The following is a 19,035-nucleotide window of genomic DNA, read 5'->3' as shown; positions in this document are numbered from 1 at the left end:
TAACTTCTTATTCCTTATTTGTACCTACACTACATTGAAAATAATTATCTTTAATATTACCTAAAGTTTGAAATAGAGCAGTAACTTAATTTGGTAGAATATAAAATGGAACACTTCGGCTAAACTTCCTAGTTGGGTGGGCACTGTTTCTGTCCCAATTTATGGGATAGTGTTCCCAGAAAATTGGGGGGGTGGCGGTGCTCGCGCAGGATTGTAAGAGCGGGAGCGGAGGCCCCAGTCAACACAGGTGGCCTGATCACCTGAGCACACTGGCCTGACCCAAGGACAGGAAGCCGTGGCCATAGAGCAATGACTCGCGGGATTGCGCACAGCGGCTGGAGACGTCTACATTTTCCTTTCGTAATGAGGATTTTTCCTCCATTAACTTAACTTCCAACTTCCGCGCACTGGGCACTAAGATCAAGCATTTTAAACCTTCCAAATAGGCAAAAACTGATCGTATTAAAATAACAAAACACCTCCCCTGCATTTATTACAGACCCCCGTCCCAGTGGGATGTACGGAGGGCGCCCAGACCCGCGAGCGCGGCGGCACGGCCTTTGACAGAACCGGGTAGGGGGAACTAACTGGACCCCCACCGCGCAGCCGCGACCACAGCAGCAGCGCCCAGTGGTCGAGCCCCCTTTCTAGTATTTTCGCTAGGCGCAACGTCATTCCCGTGCGCCGTGACAGTGCCTCCCAGAACCTGCGAATTTATTTTTTGGTGAAAGGAGTGAAAAGAAATGAACTGACCTCTCCCACTACACTTTGCTTTTAGTCCTTCCCTCTGGCCGTGCCTACAATTTGGGCCATGGAGCGGGAAAGGGAACGTAAAGCAGCCGGAACTCGAAGCGGCGCCGGCTGGGCATGACTCGGTGACGCCGCCAGCCGCATTACCCGGCGTGCCCTGCGCCGCGCCGGCGGAGGGACGTTGGGGAGGGGTGGGGAGGAGGAAGCGGCGGCGGCTGCGGATGTCGCTGCGACCAAGCCGCGTCTGAACGGCGGCTGCCGAACGGCCGACCCGGGCCTGCACCGGAGCCCACACCCAGCTCCGCGGCCCGCCGCCCGCGGCCCTGCGCCTGTTGACACCAAGGCGGCGCGTCCTGTATTCTCCGTTGCCCGAGCCAGCCTGCTGTGGCGTCTCCTGGCTCCCCCTCGCTCGCCTGCACCCTCCTGAGTCACTGCCGCCGCCGCCATGGCCGAGAGTGGTGAAAGCGGTGGCCCTCCGAGCTCCCAGGACAGCGCCGCCGCGGCCGAAGGTGCCGGTTCCCCCGCGGCCGCTGCCTCCGCGGAGCCCAAGATCATGAAAGTCACCGTGAAGACCCCGAAGGAGAAGGAGGAGTTCGCTGTGCCCGAGAATAGCTCCGTCCAGCAGGTGAGGGCCGCCCTGCGCTCGGGCCGGGGTGGGGGTGGCGGCAGGACCTCCGCCCGCGGCGGGAGGAGACGGCTTTGCAAAGGCCTGGGAGGGGGTCGTCCCCGGAGGTGCTCTCGGCCATCTCCGGGCTCGTCCCAAATTAGATCACACCCAACTCCGTGGATTTGCGCCTTGGGACACCGCTGAGGTTTGTGGCGGGGCCGCGCGGCCTGTTTGTAGAACGCGCCGACGCCGCTTCCCTCCGCGCCTTCCTTTTGCTCTGGCGTCCACGGACCCCCAGCCTCCGCCCCCAGCTCCCCGCCCCCAGCCGCCTCCCCGCTGCTCAGCACAAAGGAAAAGGACTCACCGTCTGGCTCCTGGCGAGGTGAAGGCTGAGCCGGGGCGAGGGTTCACTTTAATCTAGTCGGCGGTTTTGTCTCATGAATAAAAAAACTGGGCGGGGGGTGCTCATTGTTTTACCTGCCTGTGGGTTAAGGTGGATTTTACTGTGAGGAGCACGTGTACATTTAGTTTTGCATTTTGACTGCTGATGTCTTGCCCATACTTTATATTTAGTTTTTTAAATTAACTATGACGTAGATATTGCGTACAGCCACATCGTAAGAAGTAATACTAGGCTTAAGGAGAAAGGTGGATGACTTGCAATGATGACTTGCTGTTTTTAATGTGTTTATCTTGCCTTAGATGCCAATCATTGAGTTGCTTTTTGTTTGATTTTAGAGGAACGATAGCTGCGTTATTCAGATATTATCGTAGCGGTTGCAATCGAATAAAAGAACATAGTTGGCGTTAATGGACAATGCTATCGAATAATTTATAACTTAAAATCTTCAGGAATACAAATTGTGCAGTTAATTAGAAATCTTGAAGAATTCAACAAATGGTTTTAACTTTGTTGAATACATCCCAGAAAATTTTCTGTAATTATTGATCTCTGGCGATTTCAAACATTGTGAACAGTTTATGAGGAAACAGCAGACCCTAAAATGTACCTGTTTCCCCAGGGACGGTAAATGGGGTATTGGTTTATATAGTTCCAAAAGGTGGTGTGTTTTTTGAAGCGGTAAGTAGAGCATGTAGCATCGAGTGAGAGAAACTTTTACCACCTACTGAATCACCACGTTTTTTGTCTCAATTTTCCTAGGAAATTTTTCCTTAATTTTATATTTTACAACATACAGGAAAATTGAAAGAATTAGACAACGAACACCCATATGTCTATTGCCTACAATTAGCATTTTGCTGTATTTGCTCTATCACATCATTTATTAGTCCATTTTATTTTTTGGATGAATTTCAAAGTAAGTTGTAAGTATCAATTCATGTTACCCTTAAAAAGAACTTCAGCAATGTGCACATCATTAACCTGAGTTCAATTTTTCTTTTAATTTTTTTCTTTTTAAGTTTGACTTGCAATAAAATACACATGGTTTCCATTCTGTGTATTTCCACAAAACTCCTGTGTAATCTAAAGACTCATCATGATGTAGAACTTTATAGTAGACTAGAAAGTTACGTCTTACCCAGTCAGTTCAGTCACTCTCCCCTCCATCAACCACTGTTTTCATTTTTTTCCCCATGGGTTGGTTTTGCCCACCCTAGAATTTCACATAAGTGGGATTATATAGTATGTATTGGGTAAGGCTTTTTATTCACTCAGCATATATAAGTTTTTGAGATTTATTCTTGTATATATCACTGATTCCTTTTTTGTTGCTGTGTTGTTTTCCATTGTATGAATATACAGTGGTACTTAGGTTTTCCAACATCTCCGTTGACGAACATTTCAGTTTATGAACGCCGTAAGTTTTATGGATCTATGGTATCATTAAATAGTAAAATTCATGCTGAATTTGCAGTTTTAGGGGTTGATTTTAAAGATCTGGAATGGATTAATCCATTTTGCATTACTTCCTATGGGGAAACCGAGCCTCGGTTTTTGAACATTTCAGAACTCAGAACGGTCTTCCAGAATGGATTATGTTCGAAAACCGAGGTACCACTGTACCGTAGTTTATCCATTTTGTTGAGGTTACTTTGGCTGTTTCCAGTTAGTTGCTGTGAACATTCTTGTACAAATCTTTTTTGGACAGATGCTTGTCTCATTAAATACAATGGTACCTCGGTTTTTTAACGTAATCTGTTCCAGAAGACCGTTCGAGTTCTGAAACGTTTGAAAACAGCTGACAGCTAGGCCTCAGGATCTTGCACTCAGCGGAAGCCATGTGACATGGAAGCCATGTGACATATTCCACTTCCGAGGCGTGTTTGAAAACCAAAGCATTTACTTCTGGGTTTACGGCATTCGTAAACTGAAATGTTTGTCAACAGAGAGGTTCGAAAACCGAGGTACTACTTACTAAGAAGTGGAATGACTGGATCAAATGGTAGCTGTTATGTTTAGTTTTACAAGAAACTTTAATAGTTTACAATCCCACCCGACAGTGAATGGGAGTTCCTGTTGCTCCACCTCCCTGCTAACATTTGATAGTGTCAGCGTTTTTTGTTTGAGCTATTCTAGTGGGTGTGCAGCTATATTAACTTTTGAAGACCTCAGATTGTCTTTCTAGGAGTCCTAGTTCAGGTCTCCACCATTCTGGCTTCTTTGAGCATTTTACTGTAAAAGATTTGAAATATTCAATAGTTTATAAATGGAAAATTTCATTTATATATCTGTGAGATTTTTTTTAAATAAACTTTTTGTGATGGTAAGATTAGGATTTTTAAATTCTGTGGAATTTTTAATTTTACTCCTGTGTAACCAAAAAAAAATTTTAGTAGATAAAATAAAGGCCTTTCTGAAGCAACTTTTTCTGGTGGCAGTTAAATTTTTATTTTAATAAAAGCTTTCTGTTAAAGCAGAAAACATGGTAAAAATTGAAGCTCACCACTACACCAAGGACCTGAAGACAAGTTGAACTGTCTTATCTCTGTGCTCTGTTAAGGGAAGCACAAACAGGAAAATGCAAGAATAAGAAAAGCAGATTTCAGATGATTTGTAAAATTCTAGTTGAAACACAAAAAAATCTGTCATTTTGTAATTAAAATTTTCTTAGAGGGTTTGATAGATTTAAATTATTTGCTAAAAATTAAAATTTATTTTTTTAAATATAGTTAATGATATTAAGATTCATCTAAAAATATTCAGCAAAAAATTGGGAAGTATTTGATCCTGAAAATTCTTATGTAATGTTGGAGGGAAGAGGGTAAACAAAAGACCTACAAAAAGGCTTAGGCTTTCTATCAGGCAAATCCTATTTTCTGCAATTTAAAATCTCTTTCAGTAATTGTTCTTACCATATAATGTAAATTATTGTAGTATACTGAAATAGTATTTATATGAATATGTTCCAGTTGATTGGATGAAATTATATTAAACCTCTTGGGTCAATTGTGAACTACGTTGGAAGGTGGTAATTTCCTTCCCCCCCTCGGTTTCTGTGTGAGTATGTAACCAACAGGCAGAAACAGAGTACCTTAATACAGTTGGTGTTTAATACATGTTACTGGTTCAGGGTTGATAATAAAGCTTATACTTTTATGAAATTAAAGTGAAATTTACTTTTTATGGAGCACTCAAAATCAATTGAGTAATGTTTAAATTTCTCCGTAAGAGTAGTTAGAGCATAAACTTCACTATGTATATTCCAAGCTGGTTTCATTAATAGGGGTTTTCATAACATAAATAAGTAGATTAAAAAATAGATAAATGTGTAGTGGTACAAAGTCCTTGTGTACGAGATTGTGTTTTATTTATTCCTTATCTGTTATTGGAAACAGTTTGAGGATTTCTAAGTGTCAGCAAGCAAGATGAAGTCCAGAAGAGTGTGTGCGCGTGTGTTTGGTTAAAATTAGTGCAGAGAATGGAAGGAAGCTCCTATAATAACTTCTGACTAGCTTGTTCTTGATTTTGTAGCTCTACATTATAGTGTAACATTTTGAAATACATATAGTTAGCTGAAATATTCAGGCAACTGGTATTGTTTTAGAAAACATCTTCACTTGAAATTGTTAGAAAAATATTAACATACAATAACGTAAGTACTGTACTGAATACAATTGAGCCTTTCCTGATGGAGAAATTGCAGTGCCTCAGGGTCATTATCATAGACATCATTTAACATTATAGTGTGGATCTAGGACTGCACTGTCCACTTTGGTACCACCAGCCACATCTGACTGTTGAGTACTTAAAATGTGATTGGGATGATATGAAATGTCTGTAAGTGTACAATGCACACCAGATTTTGAAAAGTTGTGACTGGTTTCTTTCACTTAGCATATTTTCAGGGTTTATCCATGTTATGTCATGTATCAGTACTGCCATTTTATTGCTGAATAATATTCCATTGTATGGATATGTATCACATTTTATTTCTCCATTCATCAGTTGATGGACATTTGAGTTATTTCTACTTTTTGACCATTGTAAATAATGTCTCTGAATACTCATACAAGTTTTTGTGTGGACATGTTTTTATATTTCTTGGGTGTATACCTTTGAGTGGAATTACTAGGTCATGTGGTAGCTCTATGTTTAACTTTTTGAGGACCTGCCAAACTATTAATATTTTCCAAAGTGGCTGTACTATTTTATATTTCCACCAGCAGTTTATGAGGATTCCAATTACTCCATATTGTCCACAACACTTGTTATTGTCTGTCTTTGATTGTAGCCGTGCTAGTTGTTGTGAAGTGGTATCTCGTTGTGATTACTTGGCTTGCCATTACTCAGGCAGCAGTTCTCAATGTGTTTTGGGGTGCCTAAGACCATTGAGATCCAGACTGTTTTTGTAATAATTCTGAGCTACTTGTGTTTTTCAATCTAATTCTCAAAAATGAACAATACACTTTTCCAGAAATGTAAGTAAGATGTGGGATTTCACAATACATGTGAAAATCTAATTGTTTTCCATTACAAGACTAAAGTGATTTGCAAAAATTTAAAACAGTGCTACTCTTCACACTGGGAAAATGTAGTTATTTTTTATAAGAATGTTATTTATATATTTTTAAATGAGTATTTTAAAAGATTTCTGTTTTAATTTCTAACGTAGCAAATACCAATAGCCGTAACCTACATAAACAACTCTTTGGGGTTTCAAATTTTAAATTTTTGGTCCTGAGACCAAAAATTGCTGTAGTGGAGTATTTAATAGATTAACTAGGTACTTGCAAGATTGAGGATTGACTCCACTAAGTTGCCTTTGCTACATGTCTAGAAACTATAGTAGCCTACTGGTCAGTCCCTACTTTTCTGTCATCCCCCATTCATTCCTAGAGTAATATCCAAAAATCGTTAGTCAAATCATGTTACCCTCTAGGTGAGACTAATGACTCCCCATCAGTCTTAGACTATCACGGCAGTGATGCCCTGTGTAGTATGGCTCCTGCCTACCTCTCCATTCTGATTGCCTGCTTTCCTCCTTGGTTACTTGGCTCTTGCCATTCAGTCTTACAAGACTCTTGTCCTGTCCGGTTCCCCTTTTGCCCCCCATCACCAGTCAAAAGTCCAGGTTGTTACCTGGACTTCTGATTGACAAGGTTCCAGTAACCCCCTCCTAAGGGTCAGTTTATTTGCTAGAGTAGTTCACAGAACAAAGAGAAACACTTAGTTACTAGGTCCCCAGTTCATTATAAAATGGTATATTTGTCAGGAATAGCCAGATGGAAGAGATGCATAGGGCAAAATACGGGAAAAGTCTCCAAGCTTCCATGCCCTCTCCAAGCAGCACACCACTCTTCGAGCACTTCCAATTGTTCACCAACCCCAAAGCTCTCCAAACCCAATCCTTTGGGTTCTTACGGAGGTTTCATTACATAGACATCATGATTAAATGAAAGGCAGGGATCTTCAATATGGAAAGTGGCACGTCAAACCTTAGGAACAGTGTGTGATAAGTTTCAGCTTGTTTGTGCAGTCAGTTGGGTGTGAGCTATGGTTGAGAGAAGGTGTGTTTTAAAGTGTGCCGTAAATCATGGATCACAAACAATGCACTATCATGAAATTTTGTTTCAAATTGCAAAAAAGTGCTAAAGAAACATACGAAATGTTAAAATTAGTTTATGGTGGTGCTGCAGTGACCACGAAGATAGTTTACAAGTGGTTCAAGGAATTTCTTAATGGCTGTGAATCGACCGAAGAGAGATAGGGACATCCTTCAACATCAAAAACCCAAGAGAATGTTGAAAGAGTAAATGAAATGATTTGATCAAACAGGCGATTGACTATTAGGGAAATTTCTGAGGATCTGAACATCTCTTATGGTTCTGTTCAAAGCATTTTAACAACAGGTATGAATGTGAGGTGATTGAGTGCAAAATTTGTTCTACGCATTTTGACTGGCAAACAAAAACAACAGCGTTTACCAATTTCTTTGGAGTTGCGCGATCTTGCTTCTTCAGATTCCAGCTTTTTAAGATATGTCATCATGGGAGATGAAACTTGGGTCTATGGTTATGATCCTGAGACCAAGGTTCAGAGTTCTCAATGGAAATCACCCAGTTCTCCTAGTGCGAAAAACACATCAATCAAGATCTAATGTCAGGGTGATATTAATTGTGTTTTTTGACCTTGAGGGAATTGTGCGAGCTGAGTTTGTACCCAGGAACAGTATGGTGAACTCTGAATATTGCAACGGCTTATTAGAGCATTTAAGAAATGATGTGGATAGAAAACGGCCTGAGAAATGAACAAACGGTTTTATCCTCCATCGTGGCAATGCTCTGTGTCACACATCGCTTCTGATACAGCAATTTCTGTCAAATAAACAACACTACTGTGTGTCCTCATCCACCTATTCACCAGATCTGGCATTGTGCGACTTCTAGGTCTTTCCCAAAGTCAAAATGACCATGAAAGGTAAAAGTTTTGAATCGATTCAGGACATTGAGGCAGCCATGATAGCGCAACTAAAGACACTCATGAAAGAGGACTTCCAGAACTGCTTGAGAAACTGGCAAGAATGATGGGTTAAGTGTGTTTGAAACGAGGGTGTGTGTTTTGAGGGGGATTAATGGCAATGTGTCTTTTACTGTAATAATTTTTTAATTTAAACATACAGTGTATGTTTTGATCACACCTCAGTATATATTCCTTATAAATCACAATATCGCAGTTTGGTTTCTTGAGGTTTTGTTGTGGGGATTGAACCAGGTTATGTGTTTGTGATGCCAGGCACAGTATAGCTATTTTATGGGGTAAGCACATATTCAGTTTCTACTGTGAAATTTTTTCCCAAAGTATACCATACCAATTTATACTTCTACCTGTATGTGGGTTCCAGTTGCTTCACATCCCCTGCAACACTCTTTAATGGTCTTGTAAATTGAACCATTCATTGGGTGTGTTGCTGGTTTTGATTTGAATTTACCTGATTATTAATTACGATGAGCACCTTTTTCTGTGTTTATTGACCATTTAGATTTCATTTCTGTGAAGTTCCTTTTTCAGTCTCTTGATCCTGTTTTAATTGGGTTGTGTCTTTTTTCCTGATTTGTAAGCATTCTGTAAAAAATCTGGATTTGAGCTCTTTGTTAGTTTAGTGATGTAGACATTTTCTCTCCGTTGTTTATCTTTTTACTCTGTTAATGATAGTTCAATTTATTGCTTCTCTCTTTTTTGGTTAGATCTTTTGTGTCCCACTTAGGAACTCTTTCCCAGTTGAACCAGTGCTTTATTGATTTATCTTTTTGGTAGTGTTTAATTGCATGGTACTGTTTAATTGCATGTGATCAGAGTACATACTTGGTAAGATTTTAACTTTTTGAAATACGATGATTTGCTTTATGGACTAATTTTGCAAATGTGCTTTAAAAGAATGCTTGTTCTGCAGTTGTCTAGTACAGTCTTCTGTTCATGCCAGTTAGGTCATTTGTTAATTATTGTGTGTTGCTCAAATCTTTTATATCCTTACTGACTTTTTATTGCCTGTTTAATCTGTCACTGAGGTAAATGTGTTAAAATCTCTTACTGTACTTTGGGGTTTATTGTCTTCTCTGTAGTTTTATTTAACTTTTGCTTTATGTATTTTGAAGCTGTATTATGATGTACCATATACATTTAAGATTTTATCTTTTTGTCAGTTGAACACTTAATGGTGAAATGTCCTAGTTACTTTTGTATTAATAAGTCTGCTTTGTCGATGAGAATAATTTCCCTATCTTTACCCATTCTTTTTCTTTTCAGCCTTTTCCTTTATAGTTCAGGTGTATCTTTTTTAATCAGTGTGAAGTTGGGTTTTTAAATCCAGTCTGGCAATCCTGTCTGTTTAACATATAGTCTGTTACATAATCACTGATAGATTTGATTTACATTTACCATTATACTATTTGATTCATATTTCTCCTATCTTGTGCTTTTTCTTTTCTCTTTGACTATTTTGTATCATTCCAATTGCTACCTTTATTAGGTTGGTAGATGTATGTTGTTTTTGCTACCGTGTTTCCCCCAAAATAAGACCGGGTCTTAATATTAAGGTTTGCTCCAAAAGACGCATTAGGGCTTATGGTCAGGGGGATGTCATCCTGAAAAGTCATGTTAGGCCTTATTTTCTGATTAAGTCTTATTTTGGTGGAAACATGGTATTCTTTTAGTATTTATCCTAGAGATTACCATATGCATCTTATAAAATGTGTAAAGTAATAAGTACTTGTAAATAATGCAAGAACCTTAGAACAGTTGAACTTCATTAACCCCTTCTGGACTTGGCTTGACCAGCTGAGCTACTTTTCTTCCTTCCAGCACGAGATATTATTAATGCTTTATAAAATCAATTTTCATTTCATTTTACCCACATATGCAGCCTTTCCATTCTTTATTGCCGCATCTGGGATCATTTTCTTCTGTTTTTGTGTGTCTGAAACTGTTTATTTCAATTTCATTTTGAGGGATTTTTCAATGGATATAAAATTTTGGTAGCCAGTTATTTCCCCTCGCCCCTTTAAATTTCTTCTTTGTTTTTAAATTATGGATAATTTCAAATATACAGAAAGTAGAGATAATAGTTAAGTTAAACTCCCATGAATCCTTCATCCAGCTTTGAAAATTGATCTATAGCCAGTCTTGTTTCAGGTATACTTTCCCTTAAGGCCCCTTTGTTTTTCCTTTTATTTTGATGCATCTCTCATTCATTATATAGTTTCTTCCCTTAGTATGTAAGCATGTATCTCTACAAGACAAGGACTCTTTTTAAAAAAAGATCAACACATTATCCCACCTTACAAATTAATAATTTCATCAGTTCAGAATTTCCCCATTGTCTCAAAATGATTGTTTTAGCATAATGATACCATGAATTTATTATTACACATTTTTACTTTTTGAAAAATAGGTTTTATGTTTTTGGAGCAGTTTTAGATTCACAGCAAATTGAGGGGAAAGTATGGAGTTCCCATCCCTCCTGCTCTCCCCCACCATCAACATCCCACTCCAGAATGGAACATTTGTTACAGTTGATGAACCTACGTTGATACTTCATTATTTCACAATGTCCATAGTTTAAAATTCGCTTGGTGTTTTACATTCTGGGGGTTTTGACAAATGTATAATGATATATGCTCAGCCTTGTCGTTCCTCTCTCTTCCTTAACCCCTGGCAACGACTGATCGTTTTACGTTTCCATAGTTTTGCCTTTTTCAGAATGTCATATAGTAGGAATCATATGGTATGTAGCCATTCCAGATTGGCTTCTTTGGCTTAGTAATATGCATTTAAGATTCCTCCATGTTTTTTCATGGTTTGATAGCTTATTTCTTTTTAGCACTAAATAATATTTCATTGTCTGGATGTACCACAGTTTATGCATTTACTGAAAAACAATTTGGTTGTTCCCGAGTTTTGGCAGTTAATGAATAAAACTGCTATAATCATCTATGTGCAGGTTTTTGTGTGGACATAAATTTTCAATTCCTTTGGGTAAATATAACTAACAAGGAATATGATTGCTGGATCAGATGATAAAAGTATGTGTAGTTTTGTAAGAAACCACCAAACTGCCTTCCTAAGTGGCTGTGCCATTCTGTATTCCCATCAGCAATGAATGCGAGTTCCTGTTGCTGCACATCCTTGCCAGCATTTGGTGTTGTGTTTGTTTTGGACTGGCCATTCTAAGAGGTGTATTCTACCTCGTTGTTTAATTAGCAATTCCCTAGTGGCATATGATGTAGAGCAGGGGTGTCCAAACTTTTCTCAACATTTTTCGCCAAGGGCCAATACGGTAAAATACACAAACAGCCGGGCCACTCACTCGAGGTGAAGTACGTATTGCCTCACCTGGTTTATTTAAGTAAACTAAATATATTTTTGGAATTTGCTGCGGGCCAATTAAAAATGGATTGCGGGCCACAGTTGGCCCGCGGGCTGCAGTTTGGACACCCCTGATGTAGAGCTTCATATATTCCATATATGCTCATCTGCCATCTGCATATCTTCTTTGGTGAAGTGTCAGTCTTTTGCCCATTCTTTAATCAAGTTGTCCAGTCTCTTACTGTTGCTTTTCAAGAATTCTTTGTATATTTGGGATAACAGTGCTATATCAGATGTGTCTTGTCAATGTTTTTTCCCATTCTGGCTTGTCTTCTCATTCTCTTGAAAAAGATTTCTTTTTAAAATGGGATGCAAATAAGGTTCATACATTGAAAAAGACTGATAAATTTATTTCATTTTCCTTCTTTTCCAGTAAGTATGCCTCCCCCCCCCCCCCCCCCGCCTTGTTGCATTGGCTAGGACTTGCCGTATGATGTTGAATAGAGTGGCAAGAGTGGACATCCTTGCATTTGTTCCTGATCTTAGAGGGAAAGCATTCAATTTACCATTAAGTGTGATGTTTACTATAGATATTTTGTACATGCATTTTATCAAGTCTAGGCAGTTCCCTTTTATTCCTAATTTATGTAGAATTTTGTCGTGAATGAACGCTATCAAATACTTTTTTACTGTTGATTGATGAGAGTGTGGTTTTCTTTTATCTGTTAGTAAAATGAATTGCATTGATTGATTTTCAAATGTTGACTTAGCTTCACATTTTCGGGATAAACCCCACTTGGTTATTCAGAATTATTCTTGTTTCTATATTTATCGATGTGATTTACTAGTATCTTGTGGAGAATTTCTGTATTATGTTTTCATGAGGGATGCTAGTCTGTAGTTTTCTTGTACTTTCTTTTCCAGTTTTGGTATCAGGGTAATGTTGACCTCATGAAATATATTGAGAAGTGTTCCCTCTTCTGTTTTTAGAAGAGATTGTTAAGTTCTGATAGCTTGAATCTTTGAAGAAATTAGTCCCATTTCACCAAAAATTGTCAAATGTTTGTGTGTGGGGTTTCCTTTTTATCCTTTTAATATTTGTGAGGTCTGTAGTCATTCCCATGTATAGTATCTGGTGTTCCTGATACTAATTTATGCCTTCTCTGTTTTTTTCTTGGTCAACCTAGGTAGAGATTTATCAATTTTACTGATATTTTAAAAGATTTTCCTCTTGTTTTTCTGTTTTTATTCTGTTGAGTTCTGCTCTTATTTTTAATTCTTTGTTTGGGTTTCATTTGCTCTTATTTTTCTAGTTTCTAAAGATTAAAATTTAGAGAACTGATTTTTTACTTTCTTTGTAAGTATAAGCCTTTAATGCTATAAATTTCTTTAGGCATTGCTTTAGCTGCATCTCATAATTTTTGAATATTGTAGGTTTATTTTTATTCAGTTGAAAATATTTTCTAATTTCTCCCCAAGATTTCCTCTTTGACCCATGAATTATTTAGAAGTATTTGTTTAACTTGGGGTTTTTCGAGATATCTTTTTATTACTGATTTTTAGTGTAATCCTATTATTACCAGAGAATATACTTACATGGTTTTAGTTATTTCAAACTTCTTTTTTTCTTTTTTAATTTTTATTGGGGAACATTGGGGAACAGTGTGTTTCTCCAGGGCCCATCAACTCCAAGTTCTTGTCCTTTAATTTAGTTGTGGAGGGCACAGCTCAGATCCAAATCCAATCACCATTTTCAGTCTTTAGTTGCAGGGGGCGCAGCCCACCATCCCATGTGGGAATTGAACCGGCAACGTTGTTGAGAGCTCGTGCTCTAACTAATAACTAACTGAGCCATCCGGCTTCTGTTTCAAACTTCTAAGGTTTGCTTTTTTGACCCGGTTTATGGTGAGTGTTCCATGTGTACTTGAAAAAGTTTCATTTTCATCTAAAGGTTTTATCTCTGCTTTTTCCTCCTTAGTAATTTATTTGTTGAGGACACTTTTTTCTTTTGTATTTTGTTCTTGTTAGTTGTTGTGTCCTTTTGATGTCATTTAATGTGTTCCTTTAGCACCTACTTTTCTTTTTTTAATTGTTAGACCTAGAGCAGACAGTGGTTCTTAAGCTTTAGTGTGTGTCAGAATTTCTTGGGAAGCTTATTAAACCATAAATTGCTGGGCTCCATCACCAGAGTGTCTGATTTGGTTGATCCTGGATAGGGCCCAACAATTTGTATTTCTATCACATTAACTTGGTAATGGTGAATGTTGCCCATCTGGGAACAACACATGGAGAGGTACAGCTTCGGGGGCAGAGTTTCTCAATCTTGTCATTGATGTTTTGACTTGGGTAATTCTTTGTTTTGGGGCTGTCAAGTGCACTATGAGATGTGTAGCAGCATCTCTGGTCTCTACCCACCAGATAACCAGTGGTACTCGCCCCTGTTGTGACAACCAGAAATGTCTTCAGACATTGCCAAATGCTCCGTGGGGTGTATAGAGGCCTCTACCCCTGTTGGGAACCAATGCTCTAGGGGGACTAATTGGGGAAAGCTCTTATCCGTATCTTTAAGTTCTTTTCTTTTAGGCTGGTTAGGCTTGGGATACTAGATATTATAATCTTCCTGCTTAGATGTTGAATGCCCAACTGCCAGAATTCTGTTTGACTGGTGGGTGAAGGGGGAAAGGGTCAGCATGTAGTATGTCTTTGCTTACTTAATCCTTTTAGTACAGTGGTACCTCGGTTTTTGAACGTCTCTGTTGACAAACATTTCGGTTTATGAACGTTGTAAATTTTATGGATCATTATAAAAATTTTATATAAAATTTATAAAATATATATATATATATAATTATATATATATATAAAATTTATATATATATAAAATTTTATAAAATTATATAAATTTTATATCATTAGTAAAATTTCTGCTAAATTTGCAGTTTTAGGGGTTGATTTTAAAGGTCTGGAATGGATTAATCCATTTTGCATTACTTTCTATGGGGAAACTGTACCTCGGTTTTCGAATGTTTCAGAACTTGAATGGTTCCGGAATGGATTACGTTAGAAAACCGAGGTACCACTGTATTTTCTCCTGCTCAAGTGTGCTTGGTGTGTTCTTAGTCGAGATCCTCTGTTCCCTTTCCAGAGAGGAAAGAAAAAATTCTCTGGTCTTTTGTCGGGTTTGTGGAGGAACAGTTGTTTGGTGTGCAGTGAAGATGTGTTTACTTCTTAGACTTTCAAATAATCCTCCTTATTTTAGTGCTTAGGCACTTCTTATTCCCTGCCTCCTACCCTCAGCCTCTGGGGGTACCAATATTGAGTCTTACGGGAATTCTGCAGATTGTGGGGATTGAATTAGCTTTTAGCTTTTTGCATTGCCAGTTTAGGATTCTGTTCTCTTGGGTTTGCTAAATTCGTAAGACCATGTGGCCATCTCATGTTGAGCTTCAACATTTTGTTCCAGTTGAAACCAAAAGGTCTCAATTTGTTCTGTAGTCTGAGTTTCTGCCTTAAAAAAATCTTGTGTTTTTTTTTTTACAAATCATATGTCTGTGAGAGACTTGTATCAATAATATATAAAGAATTTTTACAACTTAATGACAACCCAATTAAAAAATGGGCAAAAGATCTGAATAAACAGTTCTCCAAAGAAGATATACAAATAAGCACATGAAAAGATGCTCACCATCATTATGGGGGAACTGTAAAGCAAAACCATTTCACATTCGCTAGGATGGCTATAATAAAAATGTCAGTCAGTTGGTTAGAGCGTGAGCTCTGAACAGCAGGGTTGCCAGTTCCATTCCCACATGAGCCAGTGAGCTGCGCCCTCCACACCTAGATTGAAGACAACGAGCTGTCGCTGAGCTTCTGGAGGGGCGGCCGAATGGCTCAGTTGGTTAGAGCGCGAGCTCTCAACAACAAGGTTGCCGGTTCAATTCCCGCATGGGATGGTGGGCTGCGCCCCCTGCAATTAAAGATTGAAAATGGTCATTGGACTAGGGACTGAGCTACGCCCTCCACAACTGGACTGAAGGACAATGATTTGGAGCTGATGAGCCCCGGAGAAATACACTGTTCCCCAATATAATATTTAAAAAAAAATGTCAGATAATAAACTATTGATGAGGATGTGGAGAGATTGGAACCCTTATATGCAGCTGGTGGGAATGTACAATGAATGGTACAGCCATTTCAGATAATACTGGTGGTTCTTGAACTGGTCAAACCAAGAGTTAACATATGACCCAGTAATTCCACATCTATGTGTGTACCCAAGAGAAATGAAAACATATGTCTCCGTAAAAACCTGTACATGAATGTTATAACAGCAATATTCACAATCGCCCAAGGGTGGAAACAACCCAAATGTCCATCAACTGATGAATGCATAAACAAAGTGTTGTAGACCCACACAGTGGGATATTTGGCCATAAAAGGAACAACATACTGATACATACTACAACATGGATGGACCTTGAAAACATGCTAAATGAAAGAAGCCAGTCACAAAGACTGCATGTTACAGGATTGTAATTAAGTGAAATGTGCAGAATAGGCAAATCTATAAAGGCAGACTAGATTAGTGTTTTTTTTATGGCTTGGAATGATGAGAGGATAGGAAGGTGATAACTAAAAAGTGTACTGGTTTCTTTTTGAGAAGATCAAATGTTCTAAAATTGACCATGGTGATGGCTGCACACATTTGTGAATATACCAACACCAATTGAATTGTACACCTTAAATGGGCAAATTGTATAACATGTAAGATATATAGCTCCATAAAGCATTTACAAAATCCTTTATTGTTTTAGTGGGGATTTGAAAGGATATAAGAGTAGACGTGTGTCTTCAATTGTGCATCTTACCTTCAAATCCTAAAATATGCTAACATGTACAATTGTATGTTAGACAATTAAATCACTTATTTTGGAATGACATGAAGGATTCTGAAAAGGACTTCTTAGTTTAAAGTTAAGAAACACAAACCTAGATTACTCTCATTTTACATATGAAATAGGATCTAGTCAATCTGGGTAGTCTTATCCTTGAAATCAGACCTTATCCTTTGAATCTTACCAGCAGTATTAGTTGTGTCATTTTGAGAGGAGAGGGACATTTTGAACCTCTCTTTGTTTCTGTATCTGAAGTAGGATTAAAAATTGTGTGTCTCACCAAGTTATTCAGGCTTAAGAGAGCTGGCATAGTAGCTGCTGTGTGCCCGACGCTTGCATTTTACATATGTTCTCATTCAATTTTTACAAAACCATATGTTGCTGCTCATTACGTTATTAGTATTTCTCATATCTACCAAAGGGAGAAATGTCTAATCATAGGGAATGGTTAAATTATGGATTGGCCTATCTATATAGAGTGTTACGCAAATGCTGATCTACAAAGATTTTTTTTAGTTACTGTGTTTGGAAATTGCTTGTCTTAGATTAAAGGGTTATATGTCATTAATTTCAGATAAAGCAAGAAAAGTTCAGTTGGAAAAGCTCATATATTTTCTGCAGTATAATTTTGCATTATCTTTGATTTTTTTAAAAAAATCAGTTGCTTGCATTGAGTGTTGTAACTTGATTATGGAAAATTTTATTCATACTCAAAGGTAACGTGTGATGAACTTGAATGCACCTCTCATTTTCAACAATGATTGACATGTGGCCTGTCTTGTTTTGTTCATATCTCTACACTTCCCCTTCTCCATTCCCACAAGATCTCATAAGTCTCAGATATAGATGTGAATGTGTCTTTGCATTTACAGTGACAACCCAAAATACCTCCTTACATTTCTTAAACACACCCTTGGCGATAAATAATGCAGTCATCTGTTGAGATCCACTTCTGTAGGCCATGTGTAGAATGGTTTAAGATGTTTTTCTTTGCTGAATTTGGACTGATTCCCTCTGGTAGTCTAAATGTAGATTCCTCGGCCCACCCTGAAGTTTCCTGGTTTGGACTGTGGGAGTAAAACCTAAGCATACAGGCTTTGATAAGAGGTTTGAGAAACACTTAACCTGACCTAGCATAGAATAAGTAAGCTTTTCTTTATAGTATTATGTTCTTTTATCTGGTTTCCCATGTTATTCTCCAAACCTTTCTTCAGGTTTTCCTGGTTACTTCCTAATGTATTTTTAGTTTTTACTGGAAAGCTTTCTCAAACTACCCTTTGTGCTTCCTCTGTACTTTGTAGTTTACTTAACTGGCTTCTTTCGTTGGATTGTTCTCCTTCAAAGAAAGATTTTTGCTTCATGTTTTTGCATCTTCATAATACTGCTTGCTAATAAATGTTGAATAAAAGAGGTGAGGAGGAAAGTCAGTATAATAGGACAAGAATATATATTCAACTGTATACTGTATATTGGCTGTGTGTGTGTGGACACACATATTCAACTAGAAAGGAACAGACTGGAGATAGAACTATGAGAATAGGTTATTGTAAATTTGGTAAGAGCTATGTGTGCCTTGAACTACATTTAGTATTCTTGATATAATTAGAAAGAGGATATTGCAAAGAAATGAATTGTTAGATCTTATCAGAAGACTGAATATAGGAAAAATGCACCTGTAATAAAACCTTATGTTTGAAGATGAGTGCAGTGGTAACACTTTCTACTAAGATCAAGATACACAGAAAAGATGTATCTGTGAAGGGGCCTCTGTGAGGTATTTATTTTAGAAACTAAACTAGATAGTGCTATCAAGCACCTGTAATACATATTTTTTTTATTTTTATCTTATATCTTAGTTCAAGGAAGAAATCTCTAAACGTTTCAAATCACATACCGACCAACTTGTGTTGATATTTGCTGGAAAAATTTTGAAAGATCAAGATACATTGAGTCAGCATGGAATTCATGATGGACTTACTGTTCACCTCGTCATCAAAACACAAAACAGGTATGTTTTTAGAAGACATATTGCTTTCAACCATGAATAAATGATTATATTTCTCTTTAAAAATAAAACTTTGTTTTTAAAATAACCAATGTAATTCAGTAATGCTGATGCTTACACATTTGATGTTTAAGAAGGCTCATCAGTATAAAGCCATAGCTAAATTATTTGAATTATAGAACAAGCAAATTAATATGTTTTTAGGTATGCTTCTTTTTGGGAGATTTTTGGACAAAGATTGGGGTGATTTCATCTCCTTGGCAAACCACAAATTATAATCATATTTCATTAAATCTAAGTAAGGCACCATAAATTTTTAAGAGACACCTGTATGACTAAGAAAAATTACTGCCAACTAAGCTGATAGGTTTTCTTTTAAAATTTTAATTTTCCGTTTAGTGAAAGAACTCCTTTAGACTTCTGTAGATACGGTATTATCACTCCTGTGCATGTATGCAAAGAAAATATGCATGACATAAATTGGCTAAGGCATTCCCATCGTCACTTCACATTG

The 19,035-nt window shown here is 37.9% G+C and overlaps 1 protein-coding gene across 2 annotated transcripts in view; it reads left to right on the top strand.

Annotated features, from left to right (window-relative positions):
- The first annotated feature begins 707 nt into the window (after positions 1 to 707).
- Positions 708 to 19,035, top strand: part of UBQLN1 (ubiquilin 1) — a 37,177-nt gene continuing 18,849 nt past the window's right edge. The window contains exons 1-2 of one of the 2 annotated variants that reach the window (XM_033122325.1): positions 708 to 1,375; positions 18,373 to 18,524. In XM_033122325.1, coding sequence (XP_032978216.1) covers positions 1,196 to 1,375; positions 18,373 to 18,524 — 332 coding nt within the window. In that variant the 5' untranslated portion in view covers positions 708 to 1,195. The remainder of the gene's footprint in view (positions 1,376 to 18,372; positions 18,525 to 19,035) is intronic. The other variant, XM_033122326.1, reaches the window with a different exon arrangement.

The sequence above is a fragment of the Rhinolophus ferrumequinum genome, chromosome 12 (genome assembly GCF_004115265.2).
Source record: "Rhinolophus ferrumequinum isolate MPI-CBG mRhiFer1 chromosome 12, mRhiFer1_v1.p, whole genome shotgun sequence".
Lineage (NCBI taxonomy): Eukaryota > Metazoa > Chordata > Mammalia > Chiroptera > Rhinolophidae > Rhinolophus > Rhinolophus ferrumequinum.
Note: the sequence above shows the minus strand (reverse complement) of the source record. Positions and strands in the feature narration are given on the sequence as shown.